Source organism: Anas acuta, chromosome 14 (genome assembly GCF_963932015.1).
Source record: "Anas acuta chromosome 14, bAnaAcu1.1, whole genome shotgun sequence".
NCBI classification, from domain to species: Eukaryota; Metazoa; Chordata; class Aves; order Anseriformes; family Anatidae; genus Anas; species Anas acuta.
The window spans coordinates 1,387,501-1,410,463 of NC_088992.1; the positions used below are offsets into that span (position 1 = coordinate 1,387,501).

General features: G+C 60.0%; 1 protein-coding gene across 7 annotated transcripts in view; it reads right to left on the reverse strand.

Moving 5' to 3' along the window:
• The window catches only part of ARHGAP26 (Rho GTPase activating protein 26), a 120,739-nt gene that overhangs the window by 90,663 nt on the left and 7,113 nt on the right, over positions 1-22,963 (reverse strand). For 4 of the 7 annotated variants that reach the window (XR_011101376.1, XM_068698120.1, XM_068698115.1 and 1 more), the window contains exons 2-10: positions 14,745-14,840; positions 14,019-14,080; positions 13,651-13,722; positions 12,205-12,306; positions 10,391-10,501; positions 9,463-9,567; positions 8,477-8,606; positions 8,027-8,127; positions 5,997-6,091 (exon numbers count right to left, since the gene is read on the reverse strand). Coding sequence is in view for 6 of the 7 variants with exons in the window: in XM_068698120.1 (XP_068554221.1) it covers positions 5,997-6,091; positions 8,027-8,127; positions 8,477-8,606; positions 9,463-9,567; positions 10,391-10,501; positions 12,205-12,306; positions 13,651-13,722; positions 14,019-14,080; positions 14,745-14,840 (874 nt within the window). In the remaining variant the exon portion in view is untranslated. Of the gene's footprint in view, positions 1-5,996; positions 6,092-8,026; positions 8,128-8,476; positions 8,607-9,462; positions 9,568-10,390; positions 10,502-12,204; positions 12,307-13,650; positions 13,723-14,018; positions 14,081-14,744; positions 14,841-15,833; positions 15,861-15,945; positions 16,070-16,868; positions 17,020-22,963 lie in introns of those variants that run through there. The other 3 variants (XM_068698116.1, XM_068698119.1, XM_068698117.1) reach the window with 3 other exon arrangements.

Below are 22,963 nucleotides of genomic sequence, written 5' to 3' on the forward strand. Positions count from 1 at the left end.
CCTCCCTCGCTGTGCCCCCTGACCCACCAGGCAGCTCGCTCGTGGCACCCCAAGGCAGCCAGCACGGGGTCCCCAGCAGCAGCAGAGTGCTCAGGCTTGCATCAAGCCCAGGTCCAAGTAAACCAGCCATAATGTATTTGATCTCCGCTAATCCCATTGGTGAGTCAGTCAATACTCACCAGCTTAGTGGTTTGGAAGTTTACTCATTCTGAAGGGAAGAGGAAACCACTTAACCATCGCCCCGTTTGAGGAAGAAAGCATTCAGCATCCAGCGCCGAGTGTTTTCGGGACGGGGAGCAGAGCTCCTCACCGTGCACAGCCGGGGCGGCGCAGAGCAGCCGGAGGTGCCCACGGAGGTGCAGAGGTGCTGGCCACGGGCTGAGAGCAGCTCCTCTCAGAGCAGCTCCTCTCAGAGCAGCTCCTCCATGGCAAGAGGCTGAGGCCGGGGCCACCGGGGGCTCAGCTGCACCCCCGGACAAAGCCCAGGCCTGAGCTGGAGGCAGGCTGCTGGGCGCTGCTGCAGGGGGCACCGACAGCCCAGGCAGAAAGCCCTGGCCGGGCTCTAGCTGAGACTTGGGCAAAGGAAATACGGGGATTTCTGTCCCTCTGGCTGAGACATTAAAACAAAAGACATTTAAAGCGTTCACTTGGGTAAGCTTGACGCTGGCCTCTCAGAAAAGCGACAAGACTCCAGAAAGACAATAGGGGTATCTCCTGTGCCAGGCTCCCTCCTGCACAGGACAAAGGAGCGATAAGGTGGCGATGTTTGCTCTGCCTCCGAGCAGATAACAACTCTTTGGGCTTCACTTCAAAGTCACGCTTATTTAGCAGCATGCGGGGCGGGGCTGTGAAACTGAATTAAAAAGCCATTTACATTGCAAATAGCTCTGCGTTTCCTCCCACTGCGTTCAGTGCCAGAGCCTCCATTGCACCACTTCCCGAGCAGAGCCACCGTCCTGGCCCTGATGCCTGCAGGACGCACCCCGTGCATTATTCCCCGTCCATTATTGATCTGCGCCGTGCCCAGGGGTACCTCGCACTCACTGTCCAGGCAGGCTGGCTGCAGTGGGGGCAGCATCCCCCCGACAGCATCAGCAGCAAGCTGTGACCGCCTGCAGCCAGCCCCGTGTGCAGGGGGTTCCTTCCAGACCAACCGTTCCCCAAGGTGCGCTCGCTAGATTCTGGGTATTTTATGGCAAGATTCCGGGTATCGCGGCCATTCAGGGCAGCGGCTGAGACAGCAGAGGCCCTGCTCTGACTTGCTCTCCCAAAAGATAAACAAAACTCATCCATCTCCACTAACACACGTATCTGAACTCTGGAGCTCTTCTACATTCCCCCTCCCAGCAGCCCCACAAGCTGCAGGAGCCCCCTCCGCCCGGCGGGACTGCTCCCCACAGGCAGACAGCGGTGTCCACGCAGCAGGAATCCTTTAGGGATGAAAATACACAAACATGAACTTTTGTGGCAAACGAGATAACGAACCTGCTGACTCATTACTGGAAGCTGCACCAGACGTTTCAGCCGCCAGGCACCAGGAGGCCCTTGGCCTTCTTTTGGGATGCAAGGAGGGGACCAGGAAATTTTGTGACCGGTTTCTAAACTGAGTAATGCAGGAGCGAGAGAGCATGGAGTAGAGCACGGCAAACATTTTGCAAGAAAGCCTATTTTCGATATGCTACAATCTAAAAACTAAAAATATTTTTCCATATGAGACCACACAGGAAATTTGAATTTTCTCAATATCTCTGCTTTTGAGAAAAACAGCCCGCGTTTAAGGAGCTATGACTAAGCGCGCGGAGAAAATGAGAAAGTCCCATGGCCCAGAAGGACAAACAAATAATGAAAGCAATAGGAACAGATAAGAACTTTCAACTCCTGCAGCAGCTTATCACACCAAGACAATCAAAAACGGCTGAAAGACAAAACCCGAGCAGGGATTAATAACGGGGCCTGGAGGGCCGAGCACAGCGCCGGGACCAGAAGTTTCCAGCCTGGGTCTGCGCGGAGCAGCGCGCCCACGGGCAGCAGCCAGGTGTGGGCCTGAAACGAAGCGTGGAAGGAGATGAGAAGAGCAGGAAGGAAGGGGGCTCTGCTCCTGAGATCAGGTCTCCCTGGGCCGGTTACAAGACGAGGCTTCCCCTCCCGGGACGCGCTCTCCCCGTGACCGCGGAGGAAGGCTCGCGGCACAGCCGGCGTGGGCGCTCAGCCGCAGGGGCACGGGGCTGGGGGGAGCAGTGGGGGAGCCCCCTGCGAACGGCTTTGTTGGAAAGGTCACTGGAAAGGCGACACCGGCAGGGAACAAGTACAGGTTGTATTGCACGTGCTGTGCAAAGCACCGCTGCCAGCCGCCAGCCTCTGCACAGCCAGCCCGGCACGGGGAGGCGTCGGGAGAGCCGCCGGGCTGCGGGCAGGGCACGGGGAAACGCACGGAGCCAGGCAGCGTGTGCCCAGAGCAGGGCCAACACCAACACACCTTGCTACCAAAAACCATCTGCTCGGTGGAAATGCTTGCAGCAGGTGCCTCGCAGCTCACCCAGCGCGGTGCCAAGCATGACGCAGCCCTGCGAGCACGATGCCAGCCGCTCCGGGGGCACAGCGGAGGCACCCGCAGCGATGGCACAACGAGCAGGTCGCTGCCTTGTGAATGACTAAGAGACCAAAACCCCAAAATGCCGAATACCTCCTGTTCCCATAAACACCAATTGGTATTAGAAGCACTTAGCTTCTGGCCCTGAGCAATGACCTAGATTATCCTAAATTGCACAGCCTTTGTCATCTGCCAGATCAGCTGCTCCTCCTCCTACGGCTTATTTGGCAAGACACCGGCTGTCATCCCTGCTCACCTTGTTTATAAACCTGATTTAATGCGCAGAGACTACAACTAGGTTTAGTTAGGAAAGGGCATTAGCAGTACACCGTGCTATCCATGGCACAGGGAAGTGTTTCAGCCAGACACTACAGCTGCATTTTGGGGCTCATTTTCCTGTATTGGTACCTGATGTTTTCTGAGCACAGCACTAGAACGCCCCTAACTTCCCACAGAGAAAATCAGAGCTACGTGCAAACGCAGTGTTAGGGATTTCTTAGCTTTTCCCCCAAATACCTCTCTCACAGAGTTTCAGCATTCAGCGTTGGGAATTCTGGAGCCTGCTCCCTGCCAGACAATAGGAAAAGGAAGCGGTGCCGCAGTGACAGGCCAGGCTCAAGACTTTCAGTTCTGGAGCGTTGGATCATCTCTGGAGGAGACGAGCACACATTCCTCCCCCCAGCAGACAACAGCTTCTCTGCCTGTTATTTAAAATGGCCCGAGCCTGCAGCCGGCCCGGCATGCCTACCAGCTTCCCAAAATGCACCGCCGACAAGAGCCGGCTTTGTGCTGAGGGATGCAGCAGGGGAAGAACCGGCCGAGGCTGCCACCTCTAGGCTGTGCGGCTCCGCGCTGGGGTGTGCGGGGCCACCTCGCTCCTCTCCGCCTTATCACCGCGGCACGGAGCTCACTCCGCATCCCGGAACACCTTTCCCAGTTGCTATCAACGGAGCCTGAAGACCTACTCCAAATTCATGGCAAGAGGAGATAACAGCACTTGAATAAAAAGGGAAATTTCATCAGGAAGCTGCACACGTGCACCGTTTGTTCGCGGTGTTGCTGATATGCCAGCACAGCGCAACCGCGTGCGGGGCTCCCGGAGCCCCCTCCAGCAGCGGGACAGCCCTGACCCAGAGCCCCACCTGGAGCCCCTTGGGAGGGGACAGCACAGGAGCACAGCAGGGCACGGGCAAGCAGTACCTGCCGCAGAGCCATGCAGCGGGACATGGCCCCGGGGCCACCTGCAGGGTTATTTACAGGTAATCTGCTGGAGAGTAAGAGCAGAGGCTTTGGACACGAGTGCCAGGCAGCAGCGATGTGGCCTCTCCATCAGCACGGGCAACAGTGGGGTTTGTGCTGTACGGGCGCAGGTTTCAGCCCTTGGGTCGCTGACCCACGCCTGCCCCGGGAGGCACAGCGCAGCCCAGCAAGTGTCAGTCCACGTGCTTCACAAGGGACAATCCGATGCATGTGTCCATCACAAGCAAGTGACGCGTAGAGAAGAATCTTCCTGCTCTCTTAACCCATCCACTTCCAAGCAAAACGTTGGAGAGGTAGCTTCCACCTCCAGGAGAGGCACGGGGGTGGCACTACTCAGCCCTTTCCTTCCCAACAGCACAGATGCAGGCAGCACGCTCAAAATCAGCCCGGGTCTCCCAGGCTGGGTCAAGGGAAGGTGCCTGCACACACCGAGCAGTTACAAAACACTCGGCTCCTGCTGGACCTTGCTTACAAGCCTCATTTTCATTTTAAGCTGCATGCAGAAAAGGAGAAAACTGCTCTAAGTCAAACGCAGCACATGTGTGAGACAGAGAAGCATCCTGGGGATGCTTGCCTTAATCACATCCAGGCTTCCAGCATGGGGCTGAAGAACAAGACATCAAGTTTCTAACTTCTCTATTAGCAGAGACAATAAAAAAGAAAAACAAAAACAACACAACACAAAAAGCCCGAGACCAGAGCAGAAAACAACCAGCCCAGGACAAAAAGCCCTCTGCACACTCAGCCTGACGGAGCTGCAGCCAGCCCTCGGTCACGGCCGTGCCACCGCCCGCGGACCCCAGCCCGTGCCCCACAGCACAGATCGGGGGCAGCGCCCAGCCCGCAGCTCCTCTCCTCCTGCCTGAACCACGCTGGGAAGCACCATGCCGGGCAGCCAGCGACGAGTTTTTATACCAAGAACACGCACAGCTGCCTGCACACTGGGCGGAAAAAGCAGCTTTTCGGTTCGTGTTTTCTGCTCTCGTGGCTCTCAGGCAGGGGAGCCGGGAACACGTATGTGAAATGAGCAATTTCTCAGGTTTCCCCGCCTTCGCCGCTCCCCTGCCATTATTTACATTTAGCAGGCGCATTTCTGGAGCAGCTCTTGATCCCATGCCTAGCAGGCTCCAGACATCAAGGGAAGGTTCAGCCGTCTCTGAAAGCACTACAGAAGAAAACTATTGTGGTGGCTGGCTTCTCCTCCTCCCGGTTTTATTTTGATTTTCACATTAAAAAAAAAAAAAAAAAAAAACACTCCTCAGGGCATAGGAAAAAAATCCCAGCGTCAGCAGAAATCCTGCAGCTTCCTGGAGGAAAGCGGAGCTCCAGGGAGCGGGCAGCACGGCCAGCGGAGGGGAGAGGACAGCTGGAACGGGAGCAGGCACAAACCTGGGAGGGCACAGATACTCCGTGACTTTGGAGCATGCTTTGGGAAAGCAGCTCAGCCTCCTGCAGCGAGGAGGGGACGAGGCAGTAACACCGCGTGGAGCAGCAGCACCAGCTCGGTTTTGCTGTTTATGTAGGGAAGCCATGCGTGATGCTAGCTGGACACAAACGGGCTCCCATTCCTGGGCGCTGTGGATTGAACCCACACGTCTGCCTGGCTCAGCTGCTCAGAGACAAATCGTGTCAGAAAGCATTTTACTCCTTTGGGGAAAAAGAAACAAATTGGAAGTGCCCAGAGGTGTGAGCTGGGCTTCCAGCGCTGACCAGCCACAGCACAGCGGCTGCAGCCCAGCCCCGGCACAAAAGCCAAAGTTATTTCAGCACATACCCAGCGCTGGAAAGAGGCGCCCCAGCCCTGCCAAGACACATGCAGCGTGTCTTTTCCATCCTTGTGACCATTTACCCTGCACGGCCAGAGCCTGCAGAAGTGCTAAAACACCGCTCAGTTCAGAACGAGCAGAGTAAACTCGGCACCTTGTAAAACGAAGCGCTAACCCAACACCCCGAGAGCACCTGGCTGCGAGCACCGGGGAGACGTGTTTCCACAGCCTAAAGCTTTCCACTCGCAGAGGGTACGACCACAGCAGCAGGCGGACACCAAAGCTGCGCGGGAAGCACCCAGGAAAGCCCCCTGGAAAGCCGGGGGCAGGCACCGCGGGCCCGAGGTGCACCCCAGGCTGCGACACCCCTCGGCACTCACCGGTCGACGGCTTCCACATCAAAGCAAAATCTCTTCTCGATCGAGTCGGTTTTCCGCCGCGTGCAAGATTTGAGGATAACAGCTTCGTCTTCTCCCTGAGAAGAGACAGAATCGCAGGTAAGGCGGAGAACAGCCAACTGTGCGCCTGCCCCCAGTGCCCACCACGCTCCCCATTACCGCGTTCAAACCAGAGGCAGCTTTGGTAACACCAGCAACGCATCGCCTGCTAGAAATGCGTAATTACACATCCCAAATGAGGGCTTGTCTTTCCACCTTGGCAGACGTGGTTATTCCAAAACACGGAGGTGTCCCTTCTGAAGGCACGCGGTGAGCTTCATGCACCGAGTATTGCACAGCCCACGTTTCAGGCAGGCAGGGAGCCTTGGACCGCAACTTTTGGGCAAAGCTTTATTTTCCATTGCTGAACAATGCCTCACAGACCTGGCTGTCAATTCTCACTCCAGCGCTGGCTGCATTTTTGGCAGCGTTCTGCACACACAAACCCCTAACGGGAGCAAACATGTCTTCAAATGTTTATTATTTAACAAAGCAATGACAAAACCGTCCTCCCATCCAGGCATCCGCATCCAAGCCGTGCTGGATTTCCCCACGCCGAGCAGCAGTCGGACAGGATCTGCGTGCACTGCTGTCCTCTGCTGGAGGAAGGCCCTCCTCGGGCCCTGCCAGCACAGAAAATTCTCCCTTTGCGATTTTTAAAATCCACCGATGACTCAATAGAAGATAAATCCTGCGCGTGTTCCTGGAGACGGCCGCTTCTCTGTGCTCTCCGTGCTGTTCTAGACGACACCTTGGCTGACCACCCTGTTCCCTGACATCGCCGTTTTCCAGGAAACCTATTTAGGGCCCCAGCAGGAACTCGGAAGGACAGCTCGGAGGGGTCTCTGCAGGGCTGCTCCCCAGGGTCTGGCACGCTGCCTGCACCCTGCCGATCACCACGGGCACGAGGCTGCTCCCGAGCTGCCCTGCTCCCCGCGGTATTCGGGGAATGCCCCACTTCAGAGCCGCCGATATCAAACGATATCCGACGCCAGCCGCAGCCCCAGGCACGCTCGTGAGAGGCTGGCAGCAGCAGAGCCTGTGGTGGCCCACGTGTGGCTGTCCCCTCCTGCAGCACCACCCCGTGCCCGCAGCGCACAGACCCCGGGACACCCGGCCACGGCACTCACTGGTGAGCTGTGCACAGCCTGCACGGGGCTGCGCTTCAGGGGGAGCACAGGGCACGAGCCCCAGCGCAGGCAGTGCTTTCTGCCAGGATGCTGCAAGCCTCCAGACCTCAGGAGAGCAGCGCCGGAGCGGGCGCCCTCCCTGCACAAGGAGGGCACCGCGGCGTGCGGCAGCGCCCACACCCCGGGCATTGGGGAAGCCGTGAAGTGGGCAGGGACCACATGAAATAACACACAGCAGCTGACAATTACAAGGCTGGCATACTTGAAGGCTAAGTTATAATGAAGATGCTCCGAGGCAAGAGGAAATTCATTTTAAAACTTGCCCTGCTCCCTTTGCCAGCTCCCTTTGCCAGCAGGGAGCTGCACGGAAGCTTGCAGAGCTGCCAGAGGCAGCTCCCCTGGATGGGGACGATGCTCGCAAACCACCCCAGCTGGGAACACACCGGGGGGCTCCATTGTTCCTGCTTTAGAGGAGAGGAAAGCCAGACCCTGCTACAGCTGGGCTTACGCTGCCCGGGAGCGCTCCCCCTGCCCTGGCACACGGGGTCCGAAGGGAGCTGCACGCTCTCCTGCAGCTCTGCCCAAAACGGCCCAAAAGGAAGCAGCTTTATCGGCCAAGCCACAGGCAGCAGGGAAGGAGCAAAACAACCGACAGCCTGCCTGCCCTGCTCCTGCAGGAATCAGGGACCGGGAACCCGGTGGTCACGAAGGTGTGCATAGCACGGCCGCTGCGCCCCCAGCACTGCCAACACCACCTCTGCCTGCAGCATCACGGCACAGCCAGGGGGCACGGCCACAGCAGAGACCTCCCCAGGACACATCCAGCTGCGTGCTGACACTCACCGCTTTTCCTCCAGATTTCTGGTCGAACGGCACCATCGTTATCCGCTTGGATTCCCGCTCGTATGTGCAGTAATGCTTCACCCAGGCCGTACTGAAGTGACCTGCAAAGCAAACGCGGTTTTTATTCCCAGAACTAGGAGGGTTTGACTGCACTGCCACTAATAACCCGCAGGTTTAACGATCCTTTAGCACAGCGGGGTTCTGTACCTGTGCTTCTCGCTGTACTTCACCAGTGGAATAAGCACTGCCACCCCTTTTTGTTCAGGGAAGGGAAAGCAGACCTGGCGGGCACTGGGCAGGGATTCTCCCATACTCACACCACAATACCCCAGCCACTGGGCCAGTCCCCCCCTCCCAGATTTTGGGGTCTGCTGAGCTAATTTCCATGTCCCCCGCTCCAACAAACCACTGCCCCCCACGCCCCTTCGCCACATCGCCCTGGTCGCCTACGTTTCTCCTGGACATAGAGATAACCCTCCATCATGTTAGGGCTGAGGTTTTTGTGCTCGTGAGGATTCTCCTTCATCTTCTTCATCAGCGATTCAACCTCTGACCTTGTCCCTTCAAAACGGTTTCTTGTCTGCAAATCAAAACAGGAATGCAGGAGCAGAGCTATTGGGGAGCCACCTTCCCGTCCCTTCTTCCATTCAACTTCAATAAATTCTTAACTTTTTTGTGAAAATAAACAAACAGAGTGGCACAAATCCAAGCCTCAGGTGGCTACACCCTTTATGCGGATTCATGCTTATGCAGAAAGTTACATGACTGCATTTTTATGGGACTGCTGGCAGGAGGACCCCGGCGCTGGGTCAGCACAGCCCTCACAGCAAATGGGACCAGCAGAGCCCATGAATAGATTATTTTTCCCTGGGCCTGGATTTAATCAAAAAGAAAAATATTACAGCAATTGGCAAGTCACTTGTATTGTAAGTTTTCTGAAAAAGTTGTTCCAAAATAACGAAACCGCTCTGAGTCCTTTGTCAAAAAAGGACTTCCCTAACACAAGAGGGAAGCGCAGCTCGCCAAACGCAGAGCCCTGCACCCAGCCCATGTCAGGCTCACAGGCACCACGGGCACGCCTGGCCAGGGCCATGCAGGGAGAAACACCACCTCGCAGAGCCCCACCAACCACGCCAGCAAAAAGCAGGGCACTTCCCACGAGCGGCTGTGCTGTGACACACTCACAGAGCGGTCACGGAGCGGTGCCTGCCCAGCAGCCAGCTCCAGGGGTCACCTGGAGCACCAGAGGGAAGGAGCTGCAACTCGGGCTGTGCCTGTGGCATAGCACTATTTACCAAAAGGAACTTCCTTTCAGTAATGCGGTGAAACCCTTGGCTTCATGGCACGCACAAAAAAAGGAGCAGGCCTTCACTACGATCAGCGAGACGAGCGAGGTTTCTTGCAGGACAGGCATTTCTTGCAGCACGGGCACTTACGTTCTGGATGCTGATGGTCAGCTCCGTCTTGAAGTCGCTGAAATCCTTCGCAAGCTCGTAGCCATGGTGGTAGAAGGTAAAAAGCCCCTGCAGGAAGGCCAGCAGCTGCATTGGGGTAAAACGAATCGAGACCATCAGTCTTCCCTGGGGACTGCCGGGGCAAGCATCGCTGGCCCTTGGCCAGTGACAGCCACCCAGCAGCCCCACCAGCCCCCTGCTGCAGTCAGTCCCACTGATACCCAAATCCTCCTCCTCTCCCCGCTGTGCCCCTCCGCTCCCAACAGAGCTGGCTCTGCCCCAACAGCCCCTGCACAACCACAAACCGAGCTCTTGGACAGCCCAAGCCCTTGAACTTCTGCTCCCAAACACAGACGAGCAAACCGCCCTGCCCAGGACCCCGCTCCCACCCCTGCCCCACGTCATTCACACTCTGCTGGGAGCCAGGAGGTGTCAGCAGAAGCTCCCCTGGCTGAGTTACTCTCCACCAGGAGGGAATTACTCCTTGCAAGCAGCAGGGGAGGTTTTGCATTTCCTAGAGAAGCTCCAAACGGCCTAGCACTGAGCAAAGGCAGATCCCAGAAAACCCATTTTTAATCTCTGTCACTCCTGAGCACTTTTTCCCTTGTGAGCATTACAGTTCTCTCCAGACTCTATTTTTTTTCCCCCTCAGTCAAGCCTCTTCTCCTTTTAGTTGCCAGCAGACCCCGCAGTCTGGTCCATTACAGCAGAGGTGTCGGCAGAACCAAACGCTCTGGGTGTGCATGGGGCCAAGCTCACGGCCCTGTGCCCAGCACCGAGGGGCTCGCCCAAAGCACATCCCCTGCTGCCTCCCCCAGACCCCACGGGGGGCTGCAGAGCCCTGGCTCCGTGGTACCGCGTCCCCCAGGACCCCTCTGTGTGGGACGGGGAGGGCTGAGCGTTCACTTACAGGTTCCACGAACTCAAACATCTTCCTCTCCTGGACCTCCTGCACCTTGAAGACGTACTCCAGGGAGACTTCGTAGAAATGCTGCCGCACCAGGTCCACCTGGCTGTCTGCCTGCGAGCACCGGGGGGGTGAAAGAGGAAAAACAAAGTCAGTGCTGGCTGGGGGCACGGCCAGAGGACACCTGGGGCTAACGGGGACGGGGCCGTGCCGAACGCAGAGCCACCAGTCCGGGGCTGGACAGATGGCACAGAGATTAAATATAAACCTGAGGCACACGAGCAGGCTCCTTCAGCTGAAAAAAAGGGGGTTGATGACTCACGTCCTCACCTCCCCGACAGCTGGGTAGGAAAGCACGAGTGAGAAGTGAGAAAAAGGAGCAGCCGCCGCGCACCCGACTGCGAGAGGAGGCTCCCTGCTGCCTGGAAAACCACACACGGGGCAGGGCAGGGGGCTGCCGGGGCCTCCAGCACACACCACAGTGGGGTGACTGCTCAGAGCCACCCCAAAAAACGCAACCCAGCCCGGGGCACGCTGCCCTGGGAACCCCTGGGGGCTGCACACCCGGAGCCCTGCCCGATAAACGCCCGCCTGCACGCTCACAGCGCCCTGCTCCCCATTTTCCCTGGGACACCGCTGTGAAATGGAGCATTTTCCCCGTGACCTGCCACTTGTGCTGGGTGTCTGCGGTGCAGGGGCCGAGACGTTTAGCAAATCGAGCTCTGAAAAGCAGAAAATGTGATGCAATGAAGTAACTTTGCCAGGAGTTAAATGGCATGTTCGCCTCGGCGTGTTATTTAGCTGGTCAGCAGCCAAAGCAGCAGAGAATTCCCATGGTTTCCTCCTCTCCTGGCGTTCCTACAGCAGCTGCACATGTGGCCACTATCACCCTCCAGATGTGGACAGCAGGAAGAGATTAGGAAATATAAAACACCCAATCACCCGGACACAAACCCTCAGCTCTCAGCCGTCAGGGTATCTGATGAGGCTTCAGGCTGCTAATAAACGGCTGGGGTTGGCTTTCCTGAAACGTTTCCATCCCATCAGCGACTGCTCCGTGCACATCTGCAGGGGAAAAGCCCCCAGCTCCTGGCAGGCACCAGCTGGCCCCGGCCTTTGCAGCAAAAGCCTGAGTTAAAGTTTGGGGTGGAAAATACCAGCAGATGGCACCAGCAGCCAGCACTGCTGAGCACACACCAGCAGCGGCATCCTGCACGGCACGGCACGGCATGGCATTGTATGGCATGGCACAGCATGGCATGGCACAGCATGGCATGGCACCACACCACCCCCTCCAAGGGCAGCTGGGGACACACCAGCACCCTGCCCAAAACCAAGCCCTGCGGGGACCGGCCAGCCCTGGCAGCTCACAGAACGCCAGACGCACAAGAAATGACCGAAAACTCAGCATTTACCAAGTAAGCAACAGCCCCACAAAGCAGTCTGGAAGCACTAAGCCCGGTCGCCCTTCTCACGAAGCTCAAAGCCAGCGCAGCCACTTCCAGGGAAGGGAAATGAAGCCGTGATTTGCCGGGGCACACAGGGAGCCTGCAGCAGAACCAGCTCCCTTCTGCTGAGCTCTTTAATTACAAACTCTGTCCTTTTTGATTGCTATCCGTTTTGGGATCTCTCTGACTTACTCACCAAAACAGCTCTGTCCCCTTTGATTAAAGGCAGAGGGGAAAACCTGCCACTCGCAGCCAACGTGAGGAAAAAAAATAGTTTACAGCCAAGAAAGCCACTGCTGTACGCTGCTGAAAGCATTCAGAAAGCTCAACAGCCACTGGCAGACGTGGAAAACCAGAGGTTGTGCTCACCTCCTGCAGCTGGGATTCCTTCTTCTTGGAAGACAAGTTCAAGTGCTTTTCTAGGACACCGCAGTACTTCTCGGTCTCCTTGTCGTATTTCTTTTTGGCATCCTACAAAACAGAGCAAACGGCACGATGCTGCGCCCCACGGCACCGTGCCAGCGGGAGGAGGCTCCATGGGACCCCTGCCACACGGGACCCCCGGCTGGGAGCTGCCCACCCTCCGCTCAGCCCATCCAGCATCCAGGGGGCTGGGCACAGGTAAACGCCAGGAATTTGGGGCCAGGCGAGGCCCCGCTGGCTGGCAGGGCAGCCAGGGAGGTGACCCCAGTGCCAGGACCCTGCTCGCTTCCATCCCCAGGCAGCGGCTCACGCCGGGTGTCATCGGCAGGACACCGAGACTCGGCTGGTTGTGGGAGGCAGATGTCAGCCCAGCCCTGGCACTGGGAAAAGCCCGCGCGAGGCAAGGCAGCTGGGGTTATTTTAAGTTTGTTCTAAAAAGCGATAGCAGCCCTGCGGCCACACCCAGGGCAGGCAGGCTTTGAAGAGCCCAAATTGGAGGGCGAACGGAGGCAGCGGCCGCACAGCAGCTCCCACAGAGCAGCTCCCTCGCCCCTCGCTCCTTGCTTCCCACCAGGCTGGGCTCCACCATGCTCTGACCCCAATCAGCACCAGGAGACGAGGCTGAGGGTCAGGCCAAAAAAAGGGTGGGTGCTGTGCGAGGCCACCCAGCCATGGGGCATTCAACCCGTGCCCCCAGGGTGGCTCGCACCGAGCCCCTGCCCACAGCCAGGCAGCAGAGGCACCCCTGGGCTCCCTCCCCGACACCTCCAGCTCCATCTCGCTGCCTCCAGATGTGGATCTTCTGCAGGATCCCTTTTTGTGCCTTTTTTTCCTTTTTTTTTTTTTTTTTCCAGCTGCATAAACCAATCGGATCGGCCTTGGGACAGGGCACTCTGCTGCCATGCGAACGCTGCCCCAGCCCGCTGGCACGTGCTTCTGGCGGGCAGCAGCAGGTTGTTATAACAACAGCAGAGCCACAGGCAGCGTCTGTAATTCCAGAACAAAGGCAGGAAAGAAAGGCCGGCAGGGACAGCCTGTCCCACAGCAGCCTCAGACACACGGGTGTGTTCCCGGGTTCACGCGGGCTGCCAGAAGCCACCCAGATCTGCAGCGTGCCGGGAAGGAGGGAGCACGGAGCTGAAGGGTTCAGGGACCTGCGAGCTCGTCTCACAGAACTCAAATTCTGGTGCGGAGGAAGAAAAAAATTGCTGAAACTGGGACGTGATTTTTGGCCCATGGCTCATGTCGGTGCGTTACTTGCCTGCAGGTGGACTGGGAAGCACCGAGGCACCTGCACAGGGGCTGGGCTGTCCCTGAGCACCCCGAGCTGTGCCTCTGAGCCCCGGCAGAGGCTCACAGCCGAGGCCGTGACTCGATGCAGGAGGCACCCACCTTAGCGGCGCCGATCTGCTCCTTGCGGAACTTCTCCAGCGGCGTGATCAGCACCTCGCTGGCGTTCTCAATCTGCCGGGCACACACGGGGAAGAGTCACCTGCAGCTCCCCGGGCACACCGTGCGCTCAGCCCCGTGCCCAACACCCCTGCTCCTTCCCTGCGGGCCACCAGGCTCTGCTGGGCCAAGGACCCCTCCACAGCCCCCCGTGCCTCGTCCTCCTCGCACACACCCGACTGGGCTCCAGCAGGGATGCTGCGCGGCGTGCCCCAACCCTGCTCTTCACCCCAGCGCTGACCGGAGCTGAGCGCCCCCCCAGCAGCGGTGCCACCACCCCGCGGGGAGCTGCCCCCCTCTCGGGGCCATACCATGCGCATCCGCTCGTCCTCCAGGTTCCGCAGCACCGTGGCAAACTCCTGCAGGGACTTGGCTGCAAGGGACACACCAAGAGGTTCAGCACGTAGCAGCGCTTTCTTTTTCTTTTTTAACTCCGAGCATCCGAGTAGCTATAGCAACACATCTCCAGCGCTCGCCGCCTCCCAGGCTGGCTCTGGCTGCCCACCAGCTCCGTGGCAGCACGAACCCTGCCGTGCTGGCCGCTGTGGGGACCTGGGAGCAAGGGGGCTGCCCTCAAACCTCGGGGGAAATAATGCCCAAAGCAGCTGCTCAGCCTCGGGGGTGCCTTCCCAGCGAGCGCACTGCGTTCGCTTGACTCCCAGCCCTGCTCAGATGGAAAAGCTGAGCTTTAGGGCTGATTTGTGCCCGGTCTCAGCACATTCTCCCTGCTGGCTGCAGACCTCACGCACAATGAGCTCTGGGAAGCGCAGCCTGGGCAGCCACGGGGTGAAGTTTCCCCGTGCTCAGCCCAGCCCAGGCTGCGCAGCATCACCCACCCTCGGCTGCTCACACACGGCTGTGCAGGGGCTGCAGCCACCAAGGCCGGGGCTGCCCCTCTCCTGCAGCTCCCAGCAGGGGATGGCCCAGCTGCAATCCCGGCTCCCTGGGTGTCCCGCTGTGTTCCCACCCCCTGCACTGCCCAGCCCGGGGGGTTTGCAGCAGACCGAGGATCCCCACATAGCAGCGCCCACCCTCACCTATGCAGATCTCATCGTCCGTCTCCGCGTCGCCGATGCAGTTGAATTTGAACTCGTTGAGGGAGTCGGCGAATTTGCGCTTGGCTGAGGAGAGATCTGCCAGGAGACAGCAGGAGAGGGGAAATGGGGGTGTCAGCCCAGGAACAAGCCCACCGACGGCATGGCCCAGGTGGGCACGGGGTCCCAGCCAGCCACCCCCGGGGGGACCCATTTGGGGAGGTCCCTTCCTGCCCCGCACACCCCCGGGATGGGCTCTGGGGGTCCTGGCCAGCGCCCCCCAAACATGCCACGGGAGAGGCAGCCCCAGCTTCTCGCCGTGACAGCCTCGGGGGGCCCCGAGCCCAGCACCCCAGGGAGAACACGGCGGGTGACAGCCCACGGCACGGCCGGGTGGTGGCACCGCTGCCCCCAGGCCCTGTCTGTGGGCGTTCCAGCAGAGGTTGATTGCTTTACGAGGCACAGACTCTCCGAGAGCTGAATCCTATTAAGTTATTACTTCAGTGACCTGAGCGGATCCAGGCCTGGCTTTCCGAAGCAGCCCCGTAGCCCTGCGCACGCACGCGGCCCCGGGCACCGCGGGGCTGCCAGCTCGGCGGGGAGCTCGAAGCGCAGCAGGGCAGAGCCTCTGGGCACGCTGACAGCATCAGGATGCTGGCCTGATAAATCCCCTGGGCATTTCTGTGCTCAGCATCCCCAAAATTCAGCCAGCTTTTCCCTTTCCAAACACCGCTGGAAAACGTTTGTGCACGTAAGGACCGCGTCCCCCTCAGGCAGCCGCTGCCAGAAGGGAACCGAGGCAGAACTGGAGCATTTTGCTTTCCCTGGGGGATAAGGGACCTTAAAGCTTTCTCCGAGCATTAAAGCTGCTTTCCCGGTGCAGCCCACGAGCAAAGCTGCGCCCGGCTGCCCTCACACAGCTCCTGAGGCAGCAGCAAAACCGAAATGCCAGCAGGGAGAGGGCCGGGCAGCAGCAGGGGCTCGGCTGCTCGGGGACCCCCAGGAGTTACCGAGGGCAGCACCGGCACGGCCCCCACACACCTCCCCTCACACCCCCACCAGCCCCTTCCCTCGGCAGCTCGGGGGCTTCACCCCGGTCCCCAGGAGCCCCGCAGCCTCCTGCGGAATGGCAACGGAGTGGATGTTAATGAGATGACGTTAATGACTCAAGGAGCCACTTCCTCCCCGCCAGCTCCACGCTGACCCCGGGCCACCCGGCCGGGCTCACGGACTCCCAGCCCCAGCAGCTGCCTGGGCAGGGGCACCCCAAGCCTGGAAGGTTTTCGGAATGATGGCCCCCAGCACGTATACATAGAGGGAGGGGAGGCTGAAGGGGAAGGAGATAACTCCCAGAGCGGTGGTGATAAAGGGAAATCGCTCCCAGCTGCTCGCTGAGTGACACCACCAATTCACAGGGTGCTGCAGCAGCTAAAATTAGCGGCAGGCTAGGCCAGGAAAGCAGATGGGCAGCACAGGGGGGCCCAGTCCCTATTAGCCCATCACATCCTCGCATCCCACTGCCCGTCAGTGTTTTAGGGAACCCCCTCGGCAGCAGGACAAGCCCTAAGTGCATTGCGAGGGACGGCGTGTGGGGAAGGGCAGGGCAGGGCAGGGTGCTCGCCCCCACGCAGAGCTCACTGACAGACACTCGCCTCCCCCCGGGCTGTGGGTGAGCAAACAAAATCCTGCAAAGGCTCAGGAGGAACTTCTGCTTTCCCTCGTGCATCACCACGCAGCTCCCCACGCGCGTGAGTCAAAGCCGTGCTGCGCGAGTTCTGCTTCCAGCTCCTGGCTGGCTGCACCACCCGGCCACAAAATCACGCAAAAACACCATGAAGCCAGAAAAATCCTGCTGCCTGAGCAGCACGGCTGGCCTGGGGCCTGGGCACCACCAGATGGTGGTCCCGGCACGGCCGAGGCCGTTCCCCACCAGCTCTGGAAGCCGCGTGGTGGCCAAGCACCCGCGGGGCCCCCTGGCAGCGCGTCCAGGAGCCGTGCACCCTGCAGAGCCCCCACGGTACCCATGGCCACGGGAGCCAGCCCTGCCTCCGTGCCCCAACACTACCTGTGTCTGGGCAGGGGGAGACACCCACGGGCTGAGCAGCACCGACCCCAAATCCCTCTCACCTGCAGGCAACCCGTGCAGCCGGGGCTCGCCTGCCCTCGCCACGCCAGGCAGGGAAGGCGCCCGCATGCCAATACGGGTCAGTGCGCTCACCCTCACACTGTGCTAAAACAACGGCCAACTCTGCAGTCACTGGGTTTCCGTGCTGTTCCTGCCTGTCCTCCCCTCTGCTCTGCTGCCCCACGCCCTCCCTCACCTGCTGCGTTCCCCCTCTCCATCCCCACCCGGTGCTGCAGGCGGTGCCGTGCTGTGCCATGCCCTGAGGCGCCCCGCTCCCTGCACCCGTTTCGGGAGGAGGATCCCTTTCGGAAAGTCAATCTGACAGAAAGCAGGCACAAGCATGAGCACGGCATGCCAGAGGTCCAGCTGCGTAACCACGGCAACGAGCAATCTAAATAAAATGCCCTTTTAAAAGTGATGTATGGGCTCGTTACTGCAATATAGGGTTACCAGCTCAAACGTTTACGGGAACAGCTACAGTAGCGCTCCCCTTCCTGAGAACTCTGCCCTTCCTGGAGGAGGGTTACGACTCAGACAGGGTGCCAAAAGGGAGAAAGCTGCAGGCAGCTGGGGACGAGGGACGGGGAAGGAGAGGGCGGTGACACCACCACACACCCCGCTGCCCAGGCAGGGCGTGAGAGCAGCGCTGAGCTCCAGCGCTGGGGCGAGAGCCCGTGGGTACCAGGAGCTGCACGTGGGGCCCACAGCCCCCAGTGGGACACTGATCGGGGAGGCTGAACCACAGCCACAGCCCCACGCACGGCTCACGTGCTGCTCCGAGTCCCTTGCGTAACCCCGAGCTGAACCACAGCCAGCTCCCGGCGGCGTTCACCCACGGGGTGAGCTCCCCTGCGCTGCCTGTGCGCCCGGGTCCCAGCAGCAAGGCTGCCGGTGTCCTTCGAGGCAAACTGCTCAGGTCAGGCAAGAAGCAGCAGAGCTTGCACCCATCTGCATGGCCTCACGGCTCCAGGACCTGGGCTCCTTCCAAAATTCACGGGGACCGAGAGGACAGCAGCCCGCAGCCCCTCTCCTGCCTGGCGTCCCCGTGCTCCTCACGCCCACTCCCCTCTTCAGCCGTCCCCGGGGTCACCTCCTGGCCCCGAGCACTCGGCTGCATCATCCTTCTGGGAAGCAGCTTCTGTAACCGCAAGAGGACTGAAGTGTTTGGTTTTGAAGCCCTTCCCAAAGACATTTGGAAGCGCTGCAGAAGGCCGGCCCCACAACCGAGGCGCTTTGGTTTCGTAACCCCGGCCGTGCGCACCCTCCCGGCGCGAGGAAAGCCCCGTCCCGGGCACGGCCCCGCTGCTCCGTGCCCTGCAGAGCTGGCACCCCCTGGCACATCGCCCTCGGGGCAGCGGGGTGTCCCAAAAGGGCACCACAGGCAGGTGAAGGGACCAAAGGTGCCGAGGGAAATTGGGGATTTTGGGGTGGATCTGGCAGGGCACGGGGACGCGGGAGGCTGGCCGCACGCTGCGCCGCAGGTTCAGCGCCCATCCCCTGAAACACTCTGTTCTCACCCAGAGCGGGGTTTCTACACTTCCTGTGAAGAAACTTGCTTAATAATCTATATTTAAAGCTGAATTGGACAACAGGAACCGCGACGCCTGCCCCTTCCTTCCCCCGCCGCAGGGAGCAGCGGGCTCGTCCGGCTGGGCCAGGCCCGCAGCAGGGACCGGGGGGTCCCCGGCAGCACAGGAGCTGCTTCCAGCCCCCTGCCCCCTGCCCCACTGTCACCGCCACGAGGAGCATCCCTCACCCTGCCACATCCCTCACCCCACTGCACAGGGGCACCGTGTGCCTGCTCCCCGTGCCCGCACCCAGCCCGCTCGCTGGCATCGCAGCGCTAGCTTCTGACAGCCCCAAAAGCTCCCCCCCGACACATCCCTTACAGCTTCCCAGAAATAAAAGGGAATTGCTCCTGCTTTACGATCAATCCACCTTCTGGTTTTAAAAATCGCCTGGGCACAAGCCCCACACAGGCACCCCTGTGAAAGCCGGGGGTCCGGGCGCTTTGGGGCTGCCCCTCACGGCCCTACAGGGGGAGGAGAGGGCTGAGGGCAGGCGTGCAGCTCGCAGTAAAAGCAGGCTGACCCCACAAACAGCCCCCTGCTGCAGCCACCGGCTCTGCCCGAGCTGTTTAAGCTGCGTGGAGGCCCTGCTGCAGCTCCCAGCCTCTGCAGCCCTTCCCTCTGCTCGGGGCCGTGCGAGCGCAGCAGCTGGGACACGTAACGGGGGAGCCCGCGACGGGCTTCTTGGGACATCTCGAGAGCAGTTCCCTTGGCAAGGAGGCTGAAGGCATCGCCAGAAATTGACCCCACACTGACTGGGAGCCAGGAGCCAGGAGGCAGAGGCCAGGCACCGAGCCTGGGCTTTATTCACACCCCCTGCAACCAGCCTGGAGGGAAGGCACCCAAAGGCACACACGACGTGTCCATAATGCAGCGGATCAGCAGAGCCCAGCGGTGTCCCCGTGGGCCACAGCCCCTCTGTGCCAAGAGCACAGACGTGGGAAGTGTGGATGTGCCAAGCCCCAAAAAACCCAGCGCCCTGTCCCCGGCAGCAGGGAGGTATCAGAGCGAGGAGCCCCGAGCGGCCGAGCACGCCGCGCTGCTCTGCAGCCCATGCATCATCATATGCCTCGCTTCACACACTCAGAGTGGATTCATACGGCAAAATGTTTGCCAGAAGGACAGAGCACCCATTGTGGGATGAATGGGACCATTGACCGGGCTCAAATAGCAGATCAGATTTGAGTAACACGCTGAAGACATGAATTATTTTCATGGTATTTTAAGAGATAAAAGTTCTGCGCTTCGTGAAAAACAAAGTCAGCCTTTGGCAGGCCCGCCTGGTTGCACAGCTAAAATTATTCCCCGCTCCCCCCCCGAGCCAGCACCCCGGCCACGTCAGCGCCCACCCCCAAATCCCTGACGCTGCGGGAGCGCTGCCAGGCCGGGATGCTTGGCACAGAGACGCCCGATGAACGGCACCGAGGATCCAAGAGGGACGAAGCCAGGAGGACGTCAGGGCTCCAGGCAATGCTGCCGGAGCTCCGGGAAGGTGAGGGAGGTGTCCTTGGAGCACGGGGACAGCAGCTCCTGGGCTGCCGTGGGACGGGGAGCCCCCCGGGAAGCTGAGTTTGAAGCTGGGTTTGAGGGGACTGGTCGGTAATCGGAGCCCTCTTCCTTGCCCCGAAGTACCTGTGCCTTTTCTGAACTCCACCAGCCCAAACCTTCTGCAGTTTCGGGGCATTTTGGCCTGGTCCAGCCCCTGTGCTCGCCATGCTCCGGGCACGGATCTGACCACAGCTCTCCGCCCTTCCTGTGCAGCTTTTCTTAGCGCTTGTCCGTGCGCTTCCCATCACACCGACATCACTGCAGCAGCTCTGGTGACACAGATTTTGTCCCTCGGTGGCCGAGGTGCCATCAGAGCCACAGCACACACACAGGGAAGCCAGGATACCCGGGGTGGTCACTGAGCTGGTCCCTGGGGGTCCCAGCATGAAGGGGCACTGCTCCGAGGCTTCCATCCGTGTGGAAATTTACCTCTCAGAAAGCTTCAATAATCCCTTCACAAATACATTTTAACACTTCGCATCATCTGGGATGTCTTTGGAAGTCGCTCCTGGGATGCAAACTGCGCTTGTCAGGATGCTGGACTTCACGGAGCTGCCAAAGCCTGGTGGCCGGGGAGGGAGGCACAGCTCCGTGCAGCCCGGGAGCTTCGGGGCTGAGCAGTCACAGGCTCCAAAAACCACAGGGGATTTTCCAAAGCAAACCACGCAGAGCACACACCGCTCCCAGGGCACAGCTCGGCCCTACCCTGCCTCTGCGTTAAGGAGGTTATTTAGGGGGGAACCAGGCACCTACCAGGCTGCACAAGCACCCAGTTCAGAGGCCCGAAAGGACAGAGGTGACGCAGGGCAGGGGTGAGGGAAAGCAGCAGAAAACCAGACAGCTTGAGCAACGCCAGAGCAGGCTGCGAGAGCTGCGCGCTGCTGCCAGCCACCTCCTGACGGTCAGCTCGGGGAAGCCACATGCAAAGCCCAGAAGTGATGCAAAGGGCCCCAAAAGGGCTCTGAGGGCACCCAGGAAGAGAAGGGGCTGGAAGCGGGGTCCAGCACTGCGCCATCCTCGGGCTGAGCGGCCCCGTGACGCGGGGTCTCCACCAGGAGGGGATGAGCGCAGCCACGGCACAGCAGCAGGAGCCCACGCACCCGCTGGTGCTGTGCTCTGGGAAAGCAGCCCAGTGCTCCTGCTGCTTGTAGGACAGGGTGGCCACATGGGGACCCCCCAGCAGCACTGTCCCAGGGCTGCACACAAGGGCTGGTGGCCACAAAGTGCCGGGGTTGTGCAGGGTGCGGGGCCACCCCAGCCACCGCGCGGCTCGCGTGCGCGGCAGTGAGACCGAGCAGAACACATCGCTGCGCTTCCCCACCCAGCTACCACGGCTGGCACCCTGCCCTGTGTTTATTTTCGTTCACATCCTGGTGTTGTTTTATAGCAGAACTCCCCCCAGGCCCCTCCTAACCTATAATCCCCTCGGTAAGTGGCTGCTGGCAGCGAGGCGGGCGCGGGGCTGAGCGCGCTGGGCTCCGAGGGGAGGGCGCGCAGGTGGGGGCAGAGGAGGGTTGGGAAGAAAACCAAACACAAGCGTCCAGCACACCCAGCACAGGGGAGGATACATCAAAATGGCAAAGGCGAGTGACAGCTCAAGTGCTTGGAGAATTCGGGGGAGCGGCAGGGAAATGGAAAACCACCGCCCCATGGCACACCCCGAGGCAGCCGCCCGACAGACCCCGCGGGGAACAGCACGGGGCCAACGGCACCAGCAGGGTCAGCAAAGGCATTTGGGACCAGCGCTGCTGCGAGGACAGCAACACGGACAGAGAGTGGCCACCGTGTCATTCCTGCTGGCTGGCTGGCAGCCCGAAACTATGAAAGACATTTCGAGCTCGTGCCGGCAGCGGGGGGTTTGAGGGCTGCGCCTCCCCCTGCCTGCGGGACGCCCGTGCCCTGCTGCCCCCACACCCACAGCCACCCCTGCGCCCTCTCCACCGGCTTTCCCCACACGTCCCCGGCCGCTGCAGCGCCTGCTTTGGGCCTCTGAGCTCCTCCGTAATTACAATTCCCCCTCCGAGCCCTTTCTGCTTCTCCCCTCTCCTTAAAACCTGGAAGGATGACCTGCAGGAACAGCGCAGGTTACTCTGCCCTCATTGCCACAATAATTCATTGGCTGGAGCCTGGAATCACATTTCATTAGAATAAAACGCTCCGTCTGGGACAGTTAATCAATTTAGAGGACACTAATCCAAAAGAAATTTGCTCCTGCCCAAGTTAATAACCATTAGCAGGGCAGACAGAGCGGGGCAGCCCGCGCCCCGTGCCAGCCGTGTCCCCACGCGGGGGGACAGCCCCTCGCCAGCCCCCGGCCAGACACCATGTGTGAGCCCCACGGAGCAGATTACCCCAGGCAGTAGCCACGCATTTGGATTAGTTGGTTATTAAACCTAATTAGTTAACAGCCAGCCCAGCAGGGAGCCTGCTTGGTTTCTCAGCAGGCAGGTGCCAAAACATTGGGGTGCCTGGGGCAGGGGAGAAGGGGTCTGAGCCCCTCTGGTGACACCCGGGAGCTGTCACCCTCTGCGGTGTCACAGCCCCACAGCAGCAGGCGACATGGATGGAAATCTCACCTCCAAGGAAGCAGCTCTCGGGGGCACATTTGGGAAAAATAAATGGGAAATAAAAGAGCAGAGCCACACATAAAGGATAAGCGCTCTGCTGGCTGCGGGATGACCTGAGGAACGGGGCAGCAGCCCAGTTTTGGACCCGGGACCCCCACACTGCCCAGGGCCGGGGCAGGGTCCCAGCAGAGCGGGGTCAGCCCCACGCCCCCATCCAGCAGCCTCGCAGCAGCCTGCTTCCCCTTCCTCCCCGGGAGCCTGCGGAAATCCTTTCGCCTCCGCTGCTCCTCCACCAAAGAGCAGGAAAAAATCCCACCGTGCTCACGGAAATGTCACCAGCGAGTGAGTCAATTTTTCCCTGATTCAACGGGGAAAAAAAAAAGAAGTAAGAAATTAACTGAGCGCCAGCAGAGG